At 44.8% G+C, this 19,887-nt stretch overlaps 1 protein-coding gene and 1 pseudogene across 5 annotated transcripts; one reads left to right on the forward strand and one right to left on the reverse strand.

Moving 5' to 3' along the window:
• Window positions 1-1,167: 1,167 nt before the first annotated feature.
• Folr2 (folate receptor beta) lies at window positions 1,168-19,503 on the reverse strand. 5 transcript variants are annotated; one of them, NM_001106283.1, is made up of 6 exons: window positions 19,404-19,503; window positions 19,141-19,307; window positions 5,268-5,420; window positions 1,986-2,174; window positions 1,763-1,898; window positions 1,168-1,634 (listed from the first exon to the last, which is right to left on the reverse strand). In NM_001106283.1, the coding sequence occupies exons 3-6, from the start codon at window positions 5,412-5,414 to the stop codon at window positions 1,348-1,350; spliced, it is 759 nt and encodes a 252-aa protein (NP_001099753.1). In that variant the 5' UTR covers window positions 5,415-5,420; window positions 19,141-19,307; window positions 19,404-19,503; the 3' UTR covers window positions 1,168-1,347. The 5 variants fall into 5 exon arrangements, with proteins under 5 accessions (NP_001099753.1, XP_038962057.1, XP_038962051.1 ...); XM_039106129.2 differs by lacking the exons at window positions 19,141-19,307; window positions 19,404-19,503 and adding exons at window positions 5,791-5,918; window positions 6,739-6,842 and having other exon boundaries at window positions 1,172-1,634; XM_039106123.2 differs by lacking the exons at window positions 19,141-19,307; window positions 19,404-19,503 and adding exons at window positions 5,791-5,991; window positions 6,739-6,837 and having other exon boundaries at window positions 1,172-1,634.
• Rpl12-ps3 (ribosomal protein L12, pseudogene 3) lies at window positions 9,271-9,783 on the forward strand (annotated as a pseudogene).
• Window positions 19,504-19,887: the final 384 nt, after the last annotated feature.

Below are 19,887 nucleotides of genomic sequence, written 5' to 3' on the forward strand. Positions count from 1 at the left end.
CCCAGGGACCCACATAGTGAAAGAAGAGAGCTCCTGCATGTTGTCCTCTGACTTCCACACCTGTGCCAAGTCATCCTTGCAGCCCACACACACCCATGCACACACTCAGAATAAACACAAATGCAGTTTAACCAAAGGACAGGGAGAGGATGCTTCTGCCTCTGGGAAGCCTCTAATGGTTTGTAACTTTGGGCCTCATCAGCAGAATACAGCACTGGCTTGAATACAAGCTTTGGTTTCTTCTGTATCCTCCAGATTGTCTTCCTAACGGACTATCTTCCTCATCCAAGGGACCCAAGCCCAGCAATCTATATCATGGTAGGCAGTGTGAAGTTTTCCTTCTTTCTCCAGAACCTTGCTGGACTCCCATTTCCAGAATTCCCTTTGTAAGCTGAGAACAGAGCTAAGCAGACACGTGATGGGAACAGGGGATTTTTAACAATTAAGTAAGTAAGTAAGTAATTTTATGTAGGGGTTGGGGATTTAGCTCAGTGGTAGTGCAAGGCCCTAGGTTCAGTCCCCAGCTCCAAAGAAAAAAAGAAAAAAAAAAAAGGAATTTTATGTATATGAGGACACTGTAGCTGTCTTCATGCACACCAGAAGAGGGCATTGGATCCCATTACAGATGGTTGTGAGCCACCATGCGGTTTCTGAGAATTGAGCTCAGGACCTCTGGAAGAGCAGTCAGTGCTCTTAACCTCTGAACCATCCCTCCAGCCCCCGGGGATGTGTCTTTATTTTCTTTGGAGACAATGTCTCTTATATCCCATCTTGGACTCAAACTCTTCAAGTAGCCAAGGCTGACACTGAATTCTTCTCCTACCTCCTCCTTCCAAGTGCGGGGATTACAGGCCTGTGCCATCACCTAGGGCTTCTTGAATACTGGACAAGCACTCTTCCAACTGGGTTACATTCTCAGCCCATGATGCAGTAATGTTTAAGGATGACATAAATAAGAAATCCTGGATTTTCCTGTGATTTAAGGCCCCAGAAACAACTAGATTCCTACAGATTACTGAAGCGCAGACACAGTTCATCCACCATCTAGGAGGAGGGAACTTACAATGAACATTTATATAGTGACGGTGGGGGTGGGGATTCAAACACTATTTGCTCTGACCGGAAAGTATCTGTCCCCACCCACTCACAAGCTCACAGTGATGATAATTCATTAGGCCGAGATGTGTCATAGATTTATTGAAAATGATTGTTGTAGAAACCCCAAGCCCCAACATGGATCAGGAACTGGATGGCAGAGGAGAGGGGTGGAAGCAGGCTCAAGACTTCCTTATTCTTTGAAGAGTTGAACCAACCGAGACCAAGGGTAGCTAGAGGAGAAGACTGGCCTCAGTCAGGGAGCCATAATGACAGCACTGGGGCCAGGCTGGGCACAAGAAGTATTGCTGCATGGTACACAGTCCCAGATGTCATAAAGGAAGCATAGAACTTCACCACTTCCTCATTGGGATTGCCCTGGGTTGAGTCAAACCACATCTGGATGCACTGGCCACTCCCTCTGCTATAGTTGCTGACCTTGTAGGAGTGACTCCAGAGACCCTCACAAAGGCTGGCTGGTGTCGGGAAATAGTACTGAAATGTGCGGCAGGGTGCTGTGTCTGGGCACTTGTTAATGCCTGCAGGCAGAATCACAGTGGGCACAGACATTTAGGCCTAGGGTCAAAACTCACTCTGGTCACCCCAGAACTCTTTAATCTCCCCTTTTCCAAACCCTACCTCCATCTTGATACCCTGAGGTCCTTACCTGAGGTCCAGTCCCAGCCTTTATGCCAGTCTCTCTTGCAGGTAAAGGAGGTACGACAGGCTTCCCACCACTCCTGACAGTCCTCTTTGCATAAGGGCACATCCAGGAAGCGCTCTTTGCGCCAGCTCTGGCCTGCCTAGGTAAGGGGATGTTGGCAGCTATAGCTGTAAAGACACTGAGCCCAAGGGTAGCCTTCTGAAGGGTGTGAGGGAAGCACCTATACCTGCTGAATCCAAGGCCCAAGATTGGGGGAACACTCATACAGGCAGGCGTCTTGGATGAAGTGACGCTTACAGGCGGGCGTCATCTCACCACAGTGATCCCAATTGAAATTGTACAGACGGGAGTTGTCCTTGTGTAGCTCCTGGCTGGTGTTGACTGAGCAGCAGGCATTTCTCTTCCATGGACTACACTAGTTGGGAAAGACACAGGGCTGAGTCCCTCTACCCTACTCTGTCCCTCGTGTCACCTTCTGGCCTTGCTTCACCTGGTCCTCACTTCCTTGTGCCAGACAAGCTGTTCCATGAACACTTACCACAAAGGCCTCTCTATCCTAGACCCCCGGCGGGTACCATCTCTAGAGAGAAATAATTACCACAGTATAAGAAAGAAGCTAGAGGAGCCTTGTCTTGGGGATAATAGCTCATTTATGAAGCATCTCACCCTTTATAAAAACTCTCTTCAGCTGTTTGGCAACACGCCTGTAATCCCAGCATTCAGGAGACTGAGGATGGAGGGGAATCATGAATCCAAGACCAGCCTAGACAACATGGATGAGGCTCTATCTCAAAAACAAATAAAACATACCGTGGTGGCACGTGCTTACAAAACCAGCACTGGGAAAAAAGTAGAGGCAAGAGAATGAGGAGTTCAAGTCACCCTCAGTCGAATCCTGAGTTCAGCTTGGGCTATGTAAGACCCTATCTCAAAAAAACAAAGAAACAAAGAAACAAACTTCTAAAACTCCAAAATGGGGCTGGAGAGATGGTTCAGCAGTTAAGACTGTCCTTCCAGAGGTCCCAAGTTCAATTCCCAGCAATCACACAGTGGTTCACAACCATCTGTAATAGGATCCCGTGCCCTTTTCTGGTGTGTCTGAAGACAGTGACAATGTACTCATATACATAAATTGAATAAATAAATCTTAAAAAAAAAAAAACCTTCCAAAAGAAGCCAGGCGTGACTTGGAACACACCTTCAATCCCAGCAGTTGAAAGGCAGAAGCAGCTGGCTCTCTGTGAGTTCAACACCAGCCTGATAGCCTAGTCTACATGAAGTTCCGGTCTTTTTTCATTTGTTCATTCTTTTATTTCATTTTATATTATTTTTTATTTAGAGACAGGATTTCTCTGTGTAGCCCTGGTTATCTGTCCTGGACCTCTCTATAGACCAGGCTGTCCTCAGACTCAGAGATCCACCTGCCTCTGCCTTCAGAGTGCTAAGATCAAACGGGTACACTACTACTGGCTTCATTGTTCACAAACAAAACAACAACAAAAAGAGGCCAACAAGAAAGGTCAGTGAGTGAAGAATGACACTGGCCACCAAGCTTGGTGACCTAAGTTCAATCCCCAGGACCCGCATGGTAGAAAGAACTGACTTCTGATAGTTTTCCTCTGACCTCCACACATGTGCTATATGGCACATCTGTGTGCTCACATGATAAAGCACATGTGTGTCACACATATACTGATAGATAAATACATGAAGGTCAAAGGTCATATCCTGTGCTCTTATTTTTATTTTTTTACTATTTTTTTTAAAGATTTATTTATTTATTTATTATATATAAGTACACTGTAGCTGTCTTCAGATACACCAGAAGAGGGCATCGGATCTCTTTACAGATGGTTGTGAGCCACCATGTGGTTGCTGGGAATTGAACTCATGACCTCTGGAAGAACAGTTGGGTGTTCTTAACCACTGAGCCATCTCTCCAGCCCTTTTTTTACTATTTTTAAAAAGATGTATTCGTGTCTGCCTACATGTATGTACATATAAACCAGAAGAAGGCATCAACTCTTCTAGACCTGGAATTATAGGTAGTTATGAGCTGCCGTGTGCATACTGGGAACTGAACTCAGGTCTTCTGCAACAGCAGTAAGTGCTTGTAAGTGCTAAGCCATCTCTCCAGCCCTATGTTCAAATATATATATGTATATATATATATATATATATATATATATATATATATATATATATATATCCATATCCTTCTGGGATAGATACAGCAGTCAATAATAAAATGAACTGTTACACAATGAAGTGAATAATTACAAATAGGTTTTGTTTTGGTTTTTTGCTTGCTTGTCTCTGAGGCAGGGACTCACTCTGTACCCCTGGATGGCCTGGAACTCAGTGTGTACACTGGGCTGACTTTGAACACAGAGATCTTGCTTCTGCCTCCTGAATGCTGGGTTTAAAGGTATGTGCCACCTCACCTGGCCAGGTTTTTGGTTTTGTTTTTAACCTTTGATTTTTTTTTTTTTTTAAAGATAAGACACTGTCGCTGTCTTCAGACACACCAGAAGAGGGCATCAGATTCCATTACAGATGGTTGTGAGCCACCATGTGGTTGCTGGGATTTGAACTCAGAACCTCTGGAAGAGCAGTCAGTGGTCTTAACCGCTGAACCATCTCTCCAGTCCAACATTTGATTTTTTTTCCAGAACATAAAAAAGGATCTAAACATATTTGTCACAAAAAAGCTACATTGAGTTTCTGTCTGCTGGCATAAATGCTTATAGACCCTGTGAACTGCAGTTCTCACTCCGGTTATTCTCGAAGAGAGCCTTCTCACTTCTGCGTTTGGTACTGTGAGGAACTGAGGTACACTGAGAGGTACTCTGGTCTTTTTGGTGGTCTTTTACCCTCCATTTTCTAGAGGAACTGTCTATAATCCTACCTGAGACCTACCATAAAACCTAGTCATATTGAAGGCTGGAGAGATGGCTCAGTGGTTAAGATCACTGGCTGCGGGGCTGGGGATTTAGCTCAGTGGTAGAGCGCTTATCTAGGAAGCGCAAGGCCCTGGGTTCGGTCCCCAGCTCCGAAAAAAAGAACCAAAAAAAAAAAAAAAAAAAAAAGATCACTGGCTGCTCCTGGGTTCGATTCACGGCATCCACAAGGCAGCTCACAACCGTCTGTAACTCCAGTTCCACAAGATCCAACACATATGCAGGCAAAACACCAATGCTCAGGGGAAAAAAAAAAAAAAGCTGGTTGTGTCTAACCTCTGAGAGTGTGAGTCCCTGTGTTTCCTTATTTGAGTGATCTAGAGATTACCATCACATGGCTTCACGTGGCCTTTAATTAGAGGCCTCTAATGATCAACTGCGTCATTGCCACCACTGTGTCTTCTTCTGGTGAAAGCCCTTAGAAAATCACCTCACTTCCCTCAAGCCATCTCCGGCAACAAGAGCTCAGGGTGTGGGGGCATCTGGCTGCTCACCACACCCACCCTGCCTTCTATCACCTTCCCATCAGAACCACACTGCAGCAGAACCTGGTCATGCAGCTTGTCCTCCGGGCCTGGCTTTGTCTTATGGTGCTTGGCATCCATGCAAACGTTGAGCAGGTCTGTTCTGTCCCGGGCACTGCATGTTGTGATCATGTAGACCAAAAGCAGGAGTGGTGTCTGTTTCCAGGCCATGTCTCTCTGTCAGGGCAGAGGAAGCTACAGTTGGAGAGACCTAGATCCAAGGGGGGTGCTTCATTTATTCCCTGACTCAGACTCTCTGTCCTTTTAGTGAAAGACAAGATCAGGGCTGGAGAGATGGCTCAGTGGTTAAGAGCACTGACTGCTCTTCCAGAGGTCCTGAGTTCAATTCCCAGCAACCACATGGTGGCTCATCAACCATCTGTAATAGGATTAGATGCCCTCTTCTGAAGACAGCAAAAGTATACTCATAAAGCAATAAATATGACAAAAAAAAAGGAAAGAAAGACAGACAAGATCAATCCCTGCTCCTTCAACATCCTGAGGCTCCCTGAAGCTGGACTAGAGGTCAGCAAGAAGGCTCTCTTGCCCCATGGCATGGGAGGCTTATAAAAGGAGCAGAGTTTCCCAAGGTAGAGGAGATGCGATGCCTGTGCTCACATCTTCTTCCTGGACTTTATGACTTGTAGTTAAATAGTTCAGGTCCCTGCTTGCCACCTTGAAAAGGGCCAGGGACACACAGATCCTTCATCCTGTCACAGCAGGTTCTCAGCACTCCACTCTGTATCAGCTGGGTCATCATGTCAGCGGAGAAATCCTGTTAGCCCTGAGGGAGGTGGTGACCCAGCCCTGCCGAGTTCTCCAGATTGGCAGGAGGATCAAGTGACATAGCCCACAGGATGGTGTGGTTAGAGGGCGCACAAGAAAGAGTAGTGCTTTGTAAAGCTTTGCTTCCTCAATCTTTTCCTTCCCTGTTCTCCAAAAGCCATTCTGCCCTGCACCCCATCCTGACACGGGCATCTGCAGCAAAAGCACCAGACCTGACCTAAACCTCTCAAAAGGAAACACAAAACAAATTCAGCTGCCACGGGTGATACAATCCCAGTACATGGAGGAGCCGGGAGGGAGAAGGGTAGTGGGTTTTAGGCCAATCTGTGATACATAGTGAGAATTTGTCATCCCCCTGCCCCAAACAAGTAATGGCTTAAAGAACTAAAGGAAAGTATAAAAATCTCTTGGAACTGGCAAAATGGATTAGCATGTTAAGATACTTGCCAACTTATCCAATGACCTGAGTTCAATCCCTAGAACCCATGTGTAGCAGTAAAGAGCTGAATCTACACACACACACACACACACACACACACACACACACACACACACAATCAATCAATCAATCAATCAATTATTCATTCAATACTATAATGGGGGAGTTTTTAAAGGTTTGGGTTTTGACTGAGCAATCTGTTCCTTCTTAGCACAAACCCGTCAAGTCCCCCATGTCCTTGTCATCCTCTCCCCACATGGAGGATCTTACCTGAATGTCCTTAGCTCCTAGCAGCGCACATAGGGGTATCAGAGTTGGCCTCTCCCTAGATCAGACCCTGTGCAGTCTTCACAGTCTTTATCCACAGCCCGGCATAGAGGCTCTGTAAGCACAGCATAAAATATCCTCACTCAGCACTTGTGTTCTTCCTTCTCTGGTTGCTCCCACCCTGTCCTGGGCATGAGTCATTCAGTCTAGTCTTTGCTGTTTTCATTCATCTCTTCACTTTAAATAAATTTTATTTCTACTTATATGCATGTCCCATGTGTATATATATTTGGTCAGACCAAACTCTAGCCCCGTGGAAAAGTAGGAAGGGTTCATAACTGCTGAAACATCATCCCCCAGTCCCTTTCCTCTTGTTGAGTTGCTCACTCCAGGACTACACTCCGCAACCACTAGCATCTGACAACCGCCGTCCCAAGGGAATCTGAAGTCCTCTCAGGGTGGTTCCTGGGACGAGGCTAACTTGACAGAGGTAGACCCTGGCTGAGAAGCCAGGCTGTAAGGACACGCCAATAGGGCCCTGTGGGAGATCCACCCCTTTAAAAGCTCTCAAGAGTCACTAGTCCAAATTGTAATTGGCTCCCCAGAACATTTTTGAGAAATATATAGGTAAAAGCCTGGTGCATCCTGCATAGCTTAAACGATCTCTGTCAACTTAACGTTGAGAGTGGACATAGATAGACATTGACAGATTGTCTCTGGGATACAGAAAAACTTAAATTGTCTTTAATGTGATAATAACAATATCTTAACCATTTACATTATTATTATTATTATTACTATTATTATTATTATTATTGGGTGGTTTTTTTTGGTTCTTTTTTTTTGGAGCTGGGGACCGAACCCAGGGCCTTGCGCTTCCTAGGCAAGCGCTCTACCACTGAGCTAAATCCCCAACCCTTTATTATTGGGTGTTTTTTTTTAAAAAAGATTTATTCATTTATTATATATAAGTACACTGTAGCTGTCTTCAGATACACCAGAAGAGGGCATCGGATCTCTTTACAGATGGTTGTGAGCCACCATGTGGTTGCTGGGAATTGAACTCAGGACCTCTGGAAGAGTAGTCGGGTGCTCTTAACCTCTGAGCCATCTCTCCAGCCCTATTATTGGGTTTTTTATGACATGGTTTCTTTATGTAACTCTGGCTGTCCTGGAACTCACTCTGTAGACCAGGCTGGCCTTGAACTCAGGGATCCACCTGTCTCTGCCTCCCGAGTGCTGGGACTTTAGGTGTGTGCCACCACTACTTGTTATTTATTTTTATTTTACACGATGAGTATTCTATCTAAATGTACGTGTCTTTGTTAGGGTTTCTTTTTTTTCTTAAGATTTATTTTTATTTTATGTGTGTGAATACACTATCACTGTCTTCAGACACTCCTGAAGAGGGCATCGGATCTCATTACAGATGGTTGTGAGCCACCATGTGGTTGCTGGGAATTGAACTCAGGACCTCTGGAAGAGCAGTCAGTGCTCTTAACCTCTGAGCCATCTCTCCATCCCTTTGTTAGGGTTTCTATTGCTGTAAAGAGGCACCATGACCATGGCAACTCTTATAAGGAAACACGGGCTGGCTTACAGTTCAGAGGCACAGTCCGTTATCATCGTGGTGGGAAACATAGCAGTCTGAAGGCAGATGTGGTGCTGGAAAAGGAGCTGAGAGTTCTGTATGCCTTTTTTTAAAAAAAGATTTATGGGCTGGAGAGATGGCTCAGTGGTGAAGAGCACTGACTGCTCTTCCTAAGGACATGAGTTCAATTCCCAGCAACCACATGGTGGCTCACAACCATCTGTAATGGGATCCGATGCCCTCTTCTGGTCTGACAGTGACAGTGTGCTCATATACATGGAATAAATAAATAAATCTTTAAAAAAAAGATTTATTTTTATATATAAAATATGTATATAGGCGTTGGGGATTTAGCTCAGTGGTAGAGCGCTTGCCTAGGAAGCGCAAGGCCCTGGGTTCGGTCCCCAGCTCCGAAAAAAAGAACCAAAAAAAAAATATGTATATTATTCCCCTGCTTCAGTCTCCTGAGGGGCTGTGATTATAGGTGTGCACCTCCAGGTCTAGCTCAGTTCTGTGGGATGAAAAACTTAGGGTGATTGGACTCCAAAGTGACTTGAATGACCACTCAGAATGACTATAGTTGTGAAGAGTTATGATGGGGCTAGAAGATTGGTTTGTGCTTAAGATAGCTTGGGTTACAGAGAGAGCTCAAGGTCAACATGAGAAACTTAGTGAAACTCTTGACTCAAAATGAACACTAAAAAGAGGGCTAGGGATACAGTTCAGTAGTACGGCCACAGATTCAATCCTCCATGCCGTGTGTGTGTGTATGTGTGTGTGTGTGTGTGTGTGTGTGTGTGTGTGTGTGTGTGTGTGTGTGTGTCTGCGTGTGTGACTGGGTGCGTATGGATATGTGTAGATGAAAGTACATGTGTGGGCTTTTGGCTTGAAGGAGGCTACAATGCAACTCTCTTCGGTCATCCGGAATCCCAGTTCATCTGACACCAGCCGCCGACACCATGCAGCCCAAGTTCGACTCCAACGAGACCAAAGTCATGTACTTGAGGCTGCACCAGAGGCGAAGTCAGCACCACATCCACCTTGGTCTCTAAGATCGGTCCTCTGGGTCTGTCTCCCAAAAAAAATTTGGTGATGACATTGCCAAGGCTACCGGTGACTTGAAGTCTCAGGATTACAGTGAAACTGACTATCCAGAACAGACAGGCCCAGATTGAGGTGGTGCCCTCTGCCTCTGCCCTGATCATCAAAGCCCTCAAGGAGCCACCCGAGACAGGAAGAAGCAGAAAAACATTGGACACAGTGGAAACATCACTTTTGATGAGATTATCAACATTGCCCAGCAGATGAGACACCAGTCTTTGGCCAGAGAACTTTCTGGAACTATCAAGGAGATCCTGGGTACTGCACAGTCTGTTGGCTGCCATGTGGATGGCCACCACCCTCATGACATCATAGATGACATCAACAGTAGTGCAGTGGAGTGCCCAGCTAGTTAAGCAACAACAACAACAACAACAACAACAACAACAACAACAACAACAACAAAATATGTCAATAAAAGACTGCTTTAAAAAAGAAGAAAGTACATGTGCACATGGAGACCAGATGACAACCTCAAGTTCCTCAGGTGCTGTCAATGTCTTCTATTTAAGACACGGCCTCTCCTGAAGCTCACCTAGTGTGCTGGGCTGTCTCTACCTGCCCAATGCTGGGATCATATGCATGTTCTTCGATAATCAATTTTCTCCCGCATATCTGAGATGGAATTGGAATTCAATTCTTCTTAATTTTTTACAAAAATGTCACCTAGTGAGCTCCCTTGGCCACAGTCCCCACTACTGATGCAAACAAGCAAACAGTGGGTCTAATAGACTCTGGATGCTTCTCCATCCCTCCAACTACTGACGATCATGTTCTGGTTTTTGTTTTCTTCAAATTTCACTATTTTAGGCACCTTATGCAGCATCTTCGTGTGTGACCAGCTTGTTTCACATAGAAAACTCGAGCTAGGCATAGTGGCTCACGTTTGTAATCTTAGCACATTGAGGCTGAGGCAGGGAGATGTCCATAAGTTCAAGACTGGCCTGGACAATAGACTGAGTTCCAAAGACCAGCCTGGACTTCTGTGAAGCTTTCTCAAAGGCCAAGAAACAAACTACAAAAGATTCATCCAGGGCTGGCGATGGCTCAGTAGTGATTAAGGATCTAAGGCCTCTGGTCACATGCATACACTCACACACACACACCTACAAACATCTGATTTCATCCAGGTTGTAAAAATGTGTCAGCTGGAAGCCTGTTTCTGTCCCCTCACGTCCTCTCATTCCCCAATATCCAATTCTCCAAGCTGAGGGATATTATTCAATAATGACAGCCATGCTCTATGACAAAGATACACTGAAGAAAGAGTCAGTGGGCAGTTCTGTCATTGTGCAAACATCACTGAATGCACTCTGGGTCAGTCGCTCCAGGTGACATCTGGATGCAGTCAAGAAATGCAAACACAAGATCTGGGAGGCTTTCTGTTTGGTGTGTGTGTGTGTGTGTGTGTGTGTGTGTGTGTGTGTGTTTCTGCATGCATGTGCATGTGTGCATGTCTGTGTGTGTATGTGCATGTGTGTCTGTGTGTGTATGTCTGCATGCATGTGCATGTGTGCATGTCTGTGTGTATATGCATGTGTGTGTCTGTATGTAAGATCACATCTACTATAAATATCAAAAGTATAGCATAGCAAGCCAGGCATGGTAGTAGGTGTCTATAATCCTATATGTAGGATAGAGAGTAAGACCCTGTTTTAAAATAAACAATGAAAACCATGAAAGTGCTGGAGAGATGTTCACCAGGTAAAAGAGCTTGTCACTCAAGCTTGATGACCTCAGTTTGGTGTCCAGAAGCAGAGTAGAAGGAGAAAACTCCTAACAGTTCTCTCCTCTCCTCCACATACACATGTGTGCTTACATAACAAATGAAACTAAGGAAACATGTAATTCATTTTCATGTATATTCATTGTTAGACTGTGGGTGTATATCTCACCTTGGTGTAGTGTTATATTCAGTAAGCAGGACAATCATGATTCTGAGTCCAACCTCGGTCATGTAATAAAATCTTCTCAGAGTACCTCTGCTCTCCCAGAGGATCCTGCAGGCTTCCCAGCTCCAGGGGATGGCCTTTGAAAGCACTAGACTTGTGTGTACGCCTGTGTGGTGTGTGTGTGTGTGTGTGTGTGTGTGTGTGTGTGTGTGTGTGGTGTGTGTGTCCCCTCCTGGAACCCACTGTATAGAACATGCTGGCCTTGAGACATTACTTTTGATCCCACTTCAACCCAGTGCCATGATTACAGGTCATGAACCACATGAATTTCTCCCTCTATTTTAATGATATAATCAAATGATTTGGGGTATTAAGCCTTAACTTTCTTCCCCAGGATAAATCCCACTTGTCATTAGAGTGAAATACTTTGGACATATTGTAGAGTTTAGTTTTCTAGTATTCTATTGAAAAGATTGGCAACCTTATCAATGGGGGATACTGATCCTCAGTTTCCCTTCTTTCTTGTGTCTTTGTCCAGTTCTGTATCAGGATAATATGAGAAGGACACGTTGTTTATCTACTTATTTGGAAGAGTTTCTGAAATGCTGTGTGTTTGTGTGTATGTCATTATTGGTTCTTTTCTAGTACTGAGATTTGAACCCAGGACCTCACATATGCAAGGCAAACACTAAAATGTTGGCTTTTATTACTCTTTGGATATTTGGTAGACCTCTAAGGCCTCCCTGGCCTGGGAGTTTTTTTGTGGAAAGTTACAAGAGAATTAATCTGTTCCTCTGCTGTAAGCCTACTTCAAGATTTTCACTTCACCTTTAGTAGCTGGTGTCTTCATAAGAATTTGAACCTGGCTAGGCAGTGTGGCACATGCCTTTAATCCTAGAGCTTGGGAGGCAGAGGCAGGCAGATCTCTGAGTTAAGGTCAGCCTAGTCTACAAAGTGAGTTGCAGGACAGCCAGAGCTACTCAAAGAAACTCTGTCTCAAAAAAACAAAACACAACCCAAAAAAAAAAAAAAAAAGAAGAAGAAGAAGAAGGAGAGGAGGAGGGGGGAGGGGGAGGAAGAGGAAGAAGAGAAGGTAGAGGAAGAAGAAGAGGAGGAGCAAGAAGAGGAGGAGGAAGAAGAAGAAAAAGGAGGAGGGGAAGAGGAAGAGGTAGAGGAAGAAGAGGAGGAAGAGGAAGAGGAAAAAGATCATCTGTATCTCTGGGGAATATAGCTCAGTGATAGAGTGCATGATCAGCATGCGTGAGGTCCTAGGTTCAATAGTCAATAGCAGAAAAATAAATAATCCAGTAAGGGTGAGCAAGATTCAGTAGGCTCATAATCATCTGTAACTCCAGTTTCAGGGGATCCAACACCTTCTTCTGCCCTCCTCAGGCACCAGGCATTCACAAACACAATGCTGGCAAAAGAAAATAAGAATAAATAAAACTTTAAAAGAGAGACAAATAGTAAGAAAGGTTTAATTGAGTGCAACATCTGGGCTCTTGCAGAGAGCGTTTCTACTGAGTACTTTTCCTCTTATTTCTTTGTATATGCCCCTCCCCCTTTTTTTTTCTGTTGAAAACTGGCTCTTAAGATAATTTAATTAGGCAAAAGCAGTTTGCACTGCCTTTGTAGTTCTTCCTGACAGTGCCGACTGGCCTGAGGATCCCCAAGGTTCAGAGAATTCCTGGGGCTTCCCTAGACATGCGGGTTACTGAGTGTCTGTGGACTTCTAGATCCCAGGGTTGCACCAAATGTTCCTGTAGTCATCTCATTCCCTTAGGCCTTTTGTTTGGCCCCGTGTTTATCTTATCCTCACTCTTGCCTTTGACAGATGGAGGGTCAATTTATGGTTGTACATGCACTGATGGTTTGTACAGACACTGAACTGTTCACCATGTGAGCCACCAGTCAGGTCAAATAAAGACTAGCCTTGTGAATGATGGCTAATTTTATTTTACTTTTTGTCTTTTATTTATTTTATGACAGGAGCTGATTATTTTGCCCAAGCTGGTCTCTAATTCCTAAGTCCAACCAATCAAGTAGATAGGACTTCGTGCACAGGCTATGGCACCTAGAATGAACAGGACTTTTAAAGGGGACAACAGGTGGGTTGAGGAGTACGAACTATCCGTCCGTAGGCAGGGGAGACTCCAAATCTATTCTGCCCCCTCTAGTGGCTGCCAAGATGTTATCACAGCAATGGTACTAAGACTCGATTTTTGAAAGTGTCTACTGTGGAGTTGAGTTTCCAAAACACAAACAAACAAGAAACAAGTAAAACTGCCACATAGTGCACTGTTCTTACTGAGACTTGGCCATTTTTCTTCCTTTTTTATTTAAGAATTGAAATTTTCTAGGTAGATGTGTGTGTGCCTGAGTGTGTGTGCGTGCATTCGTGTGTGTGTGTAGCACGAATTCCTGGTACCAATTTCTGCCTCAGTTGATTTCTAGAGCTATGATAAAGACCATGACCAAAAGCAACTTGGTGAGGAAAGGGTTTATTTCATTTTACAATGCCCATTTGTCATCATGAAGTGAAGTCAGGTTAAGAACTAAAGTCGAGAACTCAGTCTGGGACGATGGAGGGTGCTGCTTCCTGGCCTGCCCTACCAGGTCTGCTCACTCTGCTTTCTTACACAGCCCAAGACTACCAACCCAGGGGTGTACCTTGCGCCCTCAGAGGTAAGGAAAGGGCATTATAGATGCTTATGAGCCACCGTATGAGTTCTGGGAGCCAAACCAGGTCCTCTGGAAAAGCAGTCCGTGTTCTTCACCACTGTTGGAGAGAGCCCAAGATAAGCCATCTATTGCCCGGTCCCTAATATTTTCTTGAGACAGGGTCTCTCTGTGTAGTCCCAGTTGGTCCAGAACTCTCTGTGTAGTCCAGGCTGTCCTCTGCTCCACCATACCTGGCTACCCCCCAGCCGTATTTCTCCTTCCACTCTTGAAAACTGGTTAATTTCATGAGTTCTGGAAAATCTGACACTGCCACTTGCCAGGGTTCTTGCTGCTTTGAGGGAGGAATGGATTCTCAGGTGTCCTTCCTCCGTCCTTCGAGGAGTGCTAGCTCAGATTACTTCTATTTTAAGAAGTATAAAGCTTTAAACGATATTGGTAGCCCAGAGTGTAGTCTATTCTTAACGTGAAGAAATAAAATTAGTTTTGTTCCATGTGTGTATTTCCCCCTGACTACAGTGTTTACGTCCTTATGCAACTTAAAAATGAACTTTCACTTCTCAAAAAAAAAAATCTGTTATTTTTTAGGTGGTTTTTTTTTTTTTTTTTTTTTTTTTTTTTTTTGTGTGTGTGACTCACGTCAAGTTCTCAGATCACGCTTTATCATAACACAGTGGGAGGGCTCCCCACTTCTACAGAAGCTACAACTGTGGTGTGTTCGTTCTGCTTGGGATTGAACTCAGGGACTTGTGCATGTTAAACAAGAGTTCTACCACTCAATTATGTTTACCTGGGTGTAGTGGCACACACCTTTAATCCCAGCACTCAGCAGGCAGAGATAGCTGGATCTCTGTGAGTTTGAAACTAGTCTGGTCTACAGAGTGAATCCCAGGACAGCCAGGGATACAGAGAACACCCATCTCAAAACAAACAAACAAAAAACAGAGGTGCTCATCCCCACTAGATATATTGTTATATAAAATGAAAAAAATGTGTGTGATTCTAGGTCTTCCTAGACAGAAAAGAGCACCTCCATGCTCACACGCAAGGGTTTCCATGATCACTATTAAATCTACTGCCAAGCTAAATAACATTTTTTTGAGATTAAAAAAAAATCGGGGTTGGGGATTTAGCTCAGTGGTAGAGCACTTGCCTAGGAAGCACAAGGCCCTGGGTTCGGTCCCCAGCTCCGAAAAAAAAGAACCCAAAAAAAAAATCATTGGGTTTATGTAGTTGCATAGTTCTATATAGATGATATTTGCTTGCATATATGTCTGTGTGTTGTGTGCATGCAATGGTCGCAGAAGCCAGAGGGAGCATTGGATCTCTGGAACCGGAGTTACAGACAGTTGTTGGCTACATGTGGGTGCTGAGAATAGAAGCCAGGTGTGGTGGTACACGACTCTAATTCCAGCACTCAGAAGGCAAACACAAGATTGGAACTTTAAAGCTAATCTTAGAATGTAATATAATGGGAGCTGGAGAGATGGCTCAGTGGTTAAGAGCACTGGCTGCTCTTCTAGAGGTCCTGAGTTCAATGCCCAGTATGGCGGCTCACAACCATCTGTAATGGGATCCTCTGCCCTTTTCTTGTGTGTCTGAAGACAGTATACTCATATACACTAAATAAATAAGTTTTTAAAATCTCTAAGCTTCCGGGGACTGTGCTTAGAGGCACTCGGGATGCTCCAGTGTTTGACAATCGTTGCAGGCTTCCTACAATACAGTCTCTAACAAAACAAGGCTGTCTTGAACCCCTGGCAACAGGACTGTTTACCTTTATACCAAGAAGGGTGGGACAGCACCTAAATCTTCATGGGGCTGCCCACGCAGACAGCGAGGGGTTTGTGCTGTGAGACCCAAAGTCCCTGTGAGACTGTCTAAGACAAAGAAGCACGACAGCAGGGCCTATGGTGGCTCCATGTGAGCCTAGGGTGTCTGTGACAGGATCAAGCCGGCTTTCGCTTTCCTTATTGAGGAGCAGAAAATCATTGTGAAAGTGTTGAAGGCACAAGCACAGAGTCAGAAAGCAAAATAAATATGCAACTTTTTTTTTTCTTTTTTCTTTTCTTTTTTTTTTTTTTTTTTCCGGAGCTGGGGACTGAACCCAGGGCCTTGTGCTTCCTAGGCAAGCGCTCTACCACTGAGCTAAATCCCCAACCCACAACTTTTTTAAGTAATAAAAAAACCAAGATTTGGTCTACAGAAAAAGCAAAAGAATGTAATAAATTGGTTAAATTGGATGAGAACACTAAACCTTTTGTCTTTTTCTTTGTTTTGTTTTTCAAGACAGGGTTCCTTTGTGCAGCACTGGCTATCCTAGAACTCATTCTGTAGACCAGGCTAGCCTCAAACTCTCAGAGATCCACCTGCCTCTGCCTCCAGAGAGCTGGGATTAAAGGCATGAGCCACCACTTCCTCTTTTTGTTCTGGTATTGGAAATTATCAATAGGTGGCTTCTCTTCTCTCCTCCAGTCTGTCTAAAGATTCCTCCCACAGTTCGCTGACAGGAAACAGACTCATGCAACTGACATCACTGCCTTAAAGTAACACTTGGATGAATCAAACTCTTTGAAGCCTGAGTCTTGGGTTTTCAGAAACCTTCCAGCCTCTAGGCAGACGACACAGAGAGAGACGCTTAGGTGCTTACCCAAGAAATAATTTTAAAGCAATGAGTCAACTTAATGAGAGAGATGAGATTGTGGTTATCATCTTGTTATTTTGGGTAATGTACTTCATATATATTTTTTTTCGATTAGTCATATGATAGTCTTTTTTCCCCTGACTCTGGTCTATAACCCTCAATTTAGCAGGCTACACTTGTGCCAGCTGGAATAAACATTCTCTTTTAAAAAGTCCTTGGTCAGTGGGCAACTCCCCTAAACCTCTCAACTGGATTTGCCTACAGCCAATTCTGAGAACACAGTTCCTCCCCGGCCAATTGCCACCCTCCCCCACTTATCCTGCCCCTCCTGCCAAGGCCTTGTTCTTATTTTTTTGAGACAGGATATATTGTTCTGGCTGACCTGGAACTTGCTATAGGAACCAAGCAGGCTGGCCTCGAACTCAGAGACTACACTGTCTTCATTTTTTCAATGCTATCCACTAGGCTTGTTACAAGACTATGGTGGTTACCAGGGGATAGCCACTTGCCTAGGGTCAGGGAGCTAGCCATGGGATCCCACTGAAGAGTCCTATGAGAAACTTGGGGCTGGAGAGATGACTGGATGGCTACAAATATCCCTGCTCTTCCAGAGGACTGGAGTGTGGTACCTAGCCCCTGACCCCTTGGTGGGTCCAAAACCAGCTGTGACTCCAGTCCCAGGCACCTGACCTCTCTTCTGGCCTCCTGCACTCACACGGTGCACATAAATTCACGCATGGCCACACACACACACATCCATAAAGAACGAATTAGTCCAAGTGCAGGGGTGCAAGCTTTAGATGCCAGCTCCTACAAGTCAAAGGCAGACAGATTTCTGTGAATTTGGCCTGCATACAAGGACTTCTCTCAAATAAATAAAAAATAATTTAAAAAAGAAGAAAAGAATCGTGTTGAAAGCTTGGACTTCTGTTAGTTTTACTGAGGAAGGATCGGACCGTGATGGCTCTGACCTCATCCCTGAACTCATCCACTGATAGATTGATAGCACAGATAGCGAGCTGGATACGGTGGCTCACACCTGGAACCTCAGTACTTGGGAGGCTGAGGGAGCCAACCTGTGCTCCATGTAGGTTTTAGGACGGCTTGAGCTACAGAATGAGAGTCTGTCTCAGAAACAAACAAACAAACAACAACAACAAAACAAAAAAAAAACCTGCAAAACAAATTACCCAATGTCTCTTTTAGGAGGTAGTAGGAAGGAGGATCGTGAGACTTAAGTTAGTTGGGAGCGGGTCACTGGGGGCACACCCTGAAGGAACACATGCAGTCACTTGCTCTATACTTCCTGGTCACCATAATTCATAGTGACCCACATCTTCTGGGACATGTTTCTACTGCCCTGATGGTCTGCCTCAGCACAGGCCCTGACACAGTGGAGCTGACCGAAGCTGAGCCAGCGTGTATCATTTTCCCGTAAGCTGTTTTCTCAGTTATTTTGTCATAGACAAAAAGGCTAACACACGCTTCCAGAAGTATGAACTGGTTATAAGATAGGAAGGTCTTTGTAGTGGCCATAGGTTGTTTGACAGGCCTAGTGATTTTGTTCCTTCTGGAACATGATAGGGTTATGATACTTTCTAGACTTCCTGGATTTTAGACTCGTATCTCAAGGATATGATAAAGTAAGATAAAATCATACCCCTTACCCCTGTAGAACACCTTGTCTGGGGTCTGAATTAAGCAGCAGAAGGCCCCTAACAATGCACAGCAAACACGGTAGCTTAATCAAGAAATAAGCTGATGCACTTCTCTGGCCCCAGGGACTGAGGCCAGAGAAGTTGCCATGGGGAAAGTGGGAGGGGAGAGAGAGAAAGGGCAGAGAGAGGAGAGACCAAAATGTCTGGATTATATAGGGAGGAGCCTCTGGGGGAAGGGCAGCTAACCCTTGGGCTGGAAAGTTCAAGGTTGAGGGCAGCGTATGGTATGGCCAGTAGGGACTGAGGGATGTTGGGAGAATCTGGAGGCCAGGTCTGCTTTGACAGGTAAAATAGGGTCCCTTGTCCCTGGGACTGAAACCAAACATACATGTTAGTTATACTAAACTTGATTATTAGAAATATTATGTTCCAGATGGAAAAATGCCTCTATTAGAGCACTTGTTACTCTTCCAGAGGACCCAAGTCAGCACCTATAGCATGTGGCTCATCACTGTCTCTAACATCAGCCCAGGAGATCCAAGGATCTTCTTTTCTGGTCCCCACCTCCAAGAATACTCACAAGCCCATGCACCTGTGTGTGCACAAACACACATTTTTTCCCCCTCAAGACAGGGTTTCTTTCTGTATAGCCTTAGCTGTCTTGGCACTCACTCCGTAGTCCAGGCTAGCTTTGAACACACAAAGATCTACCTACTTCTGCCTCCGGAGTGCTGGAATTAAAGGCGTGTGTCACCACTGCCCAGCTTTACACACATTTAAAGTAAGAAATGTTACTATGAGACTAGTGAAATGGCTCAGGCATTCTTGCTATGCAAGCACCAGGCCTTAGTTTAGTTTTCCAGCACCCATGTGAGAATCTGGAGAGGTGACCATCTGCAAGCCTTCTGTTGGGAATGGAGAAAGATGGATCCAGCCTGGGAGTTCACTGAGACTTTCAGTTTGGCCAAGTTGGTGAACTCCATCATGGAGAGACTGTAATAAAAAATCTGGAGAAGTATCTCCACAGTCAGTGTTCTACTGTTGTGAAGAGACACCATGACCAAGACAACTCTTACAAAGAAAGCATTTAATGGAGGGCTTACCTACAGTTTCAGAGGTTTAGTACATAATCATCATGGCAAGGAACAAGGTGGGGTAGGCATGGCTGGAACCAGAGCTGAAAGCTACACCCTGATCCGCAGACCAGAGAAAAAGAACTCAGCTTAGCACTGGCTTTCGGAACCTTAAAGCCCACCTCCAGGAGCACACACTTCCTTCAAGGCCATACCGCCTAATCTTTCTAATCTCATGAAAGAGTTACACTTCCTGGTGATTTAGCATTCAAAGATACGAAGGCCACCATCAGAAGGCTGGAGAGGTGGCTCAGCGGTTGAGAGCACTGGCTGCTCTACCAAAGGACCCATGTCCATTTCTCAGCACCCACACAGCAGCTCCCAAAGGATCTGCTAACTCTTCTGACTTCTGTATGAACACCCTGGTAGGGACACAGACACACAGATACATGGTACACACCCTATACATACATAATGCACTCCAATTTTAAAATGTAGAAGGCTGGTGTGGTAT

This window comes from Rattus norvegicus, chromosome 1 (genome assembly GCF_036323735.1).
Source record: "Rattus norvegicus strain BN/NHsdMcwi chromosome 1, GRCr8, whole genome shotgun sequence".
NCBI classification, from domain to species: Eukaryota; Metazoa; Chordata; class Mammalia; order Rodentia; family Muridae; genus Rattus; species Rattus norvegicus.

Bases quoted from the DNA above. Each gene is read 5' to 3' on its own strand.
- Folr2 (NM_001106283.1), bottom strand. From the start codon at position 5,414: ATGGCCTGGAAACAGACACCACTCCTGCTTTTGGTCTACATGATCACA. The intron at 1,899-1,985 runs GTATAGGTGCTT...CCCCTTACCTAG, and splicing joins TTGGGCCTTGGATTCAGCAG to GCAGGCCAGAGCTGGCGCAA. The intron at 1,635-1,762 runs GTAAGGACCTCA...TTCTGCCTGCAG, and splicing joins AGGCTGGGACTGGACCTCAG to GCATTAACAAGTGCCCAGAC.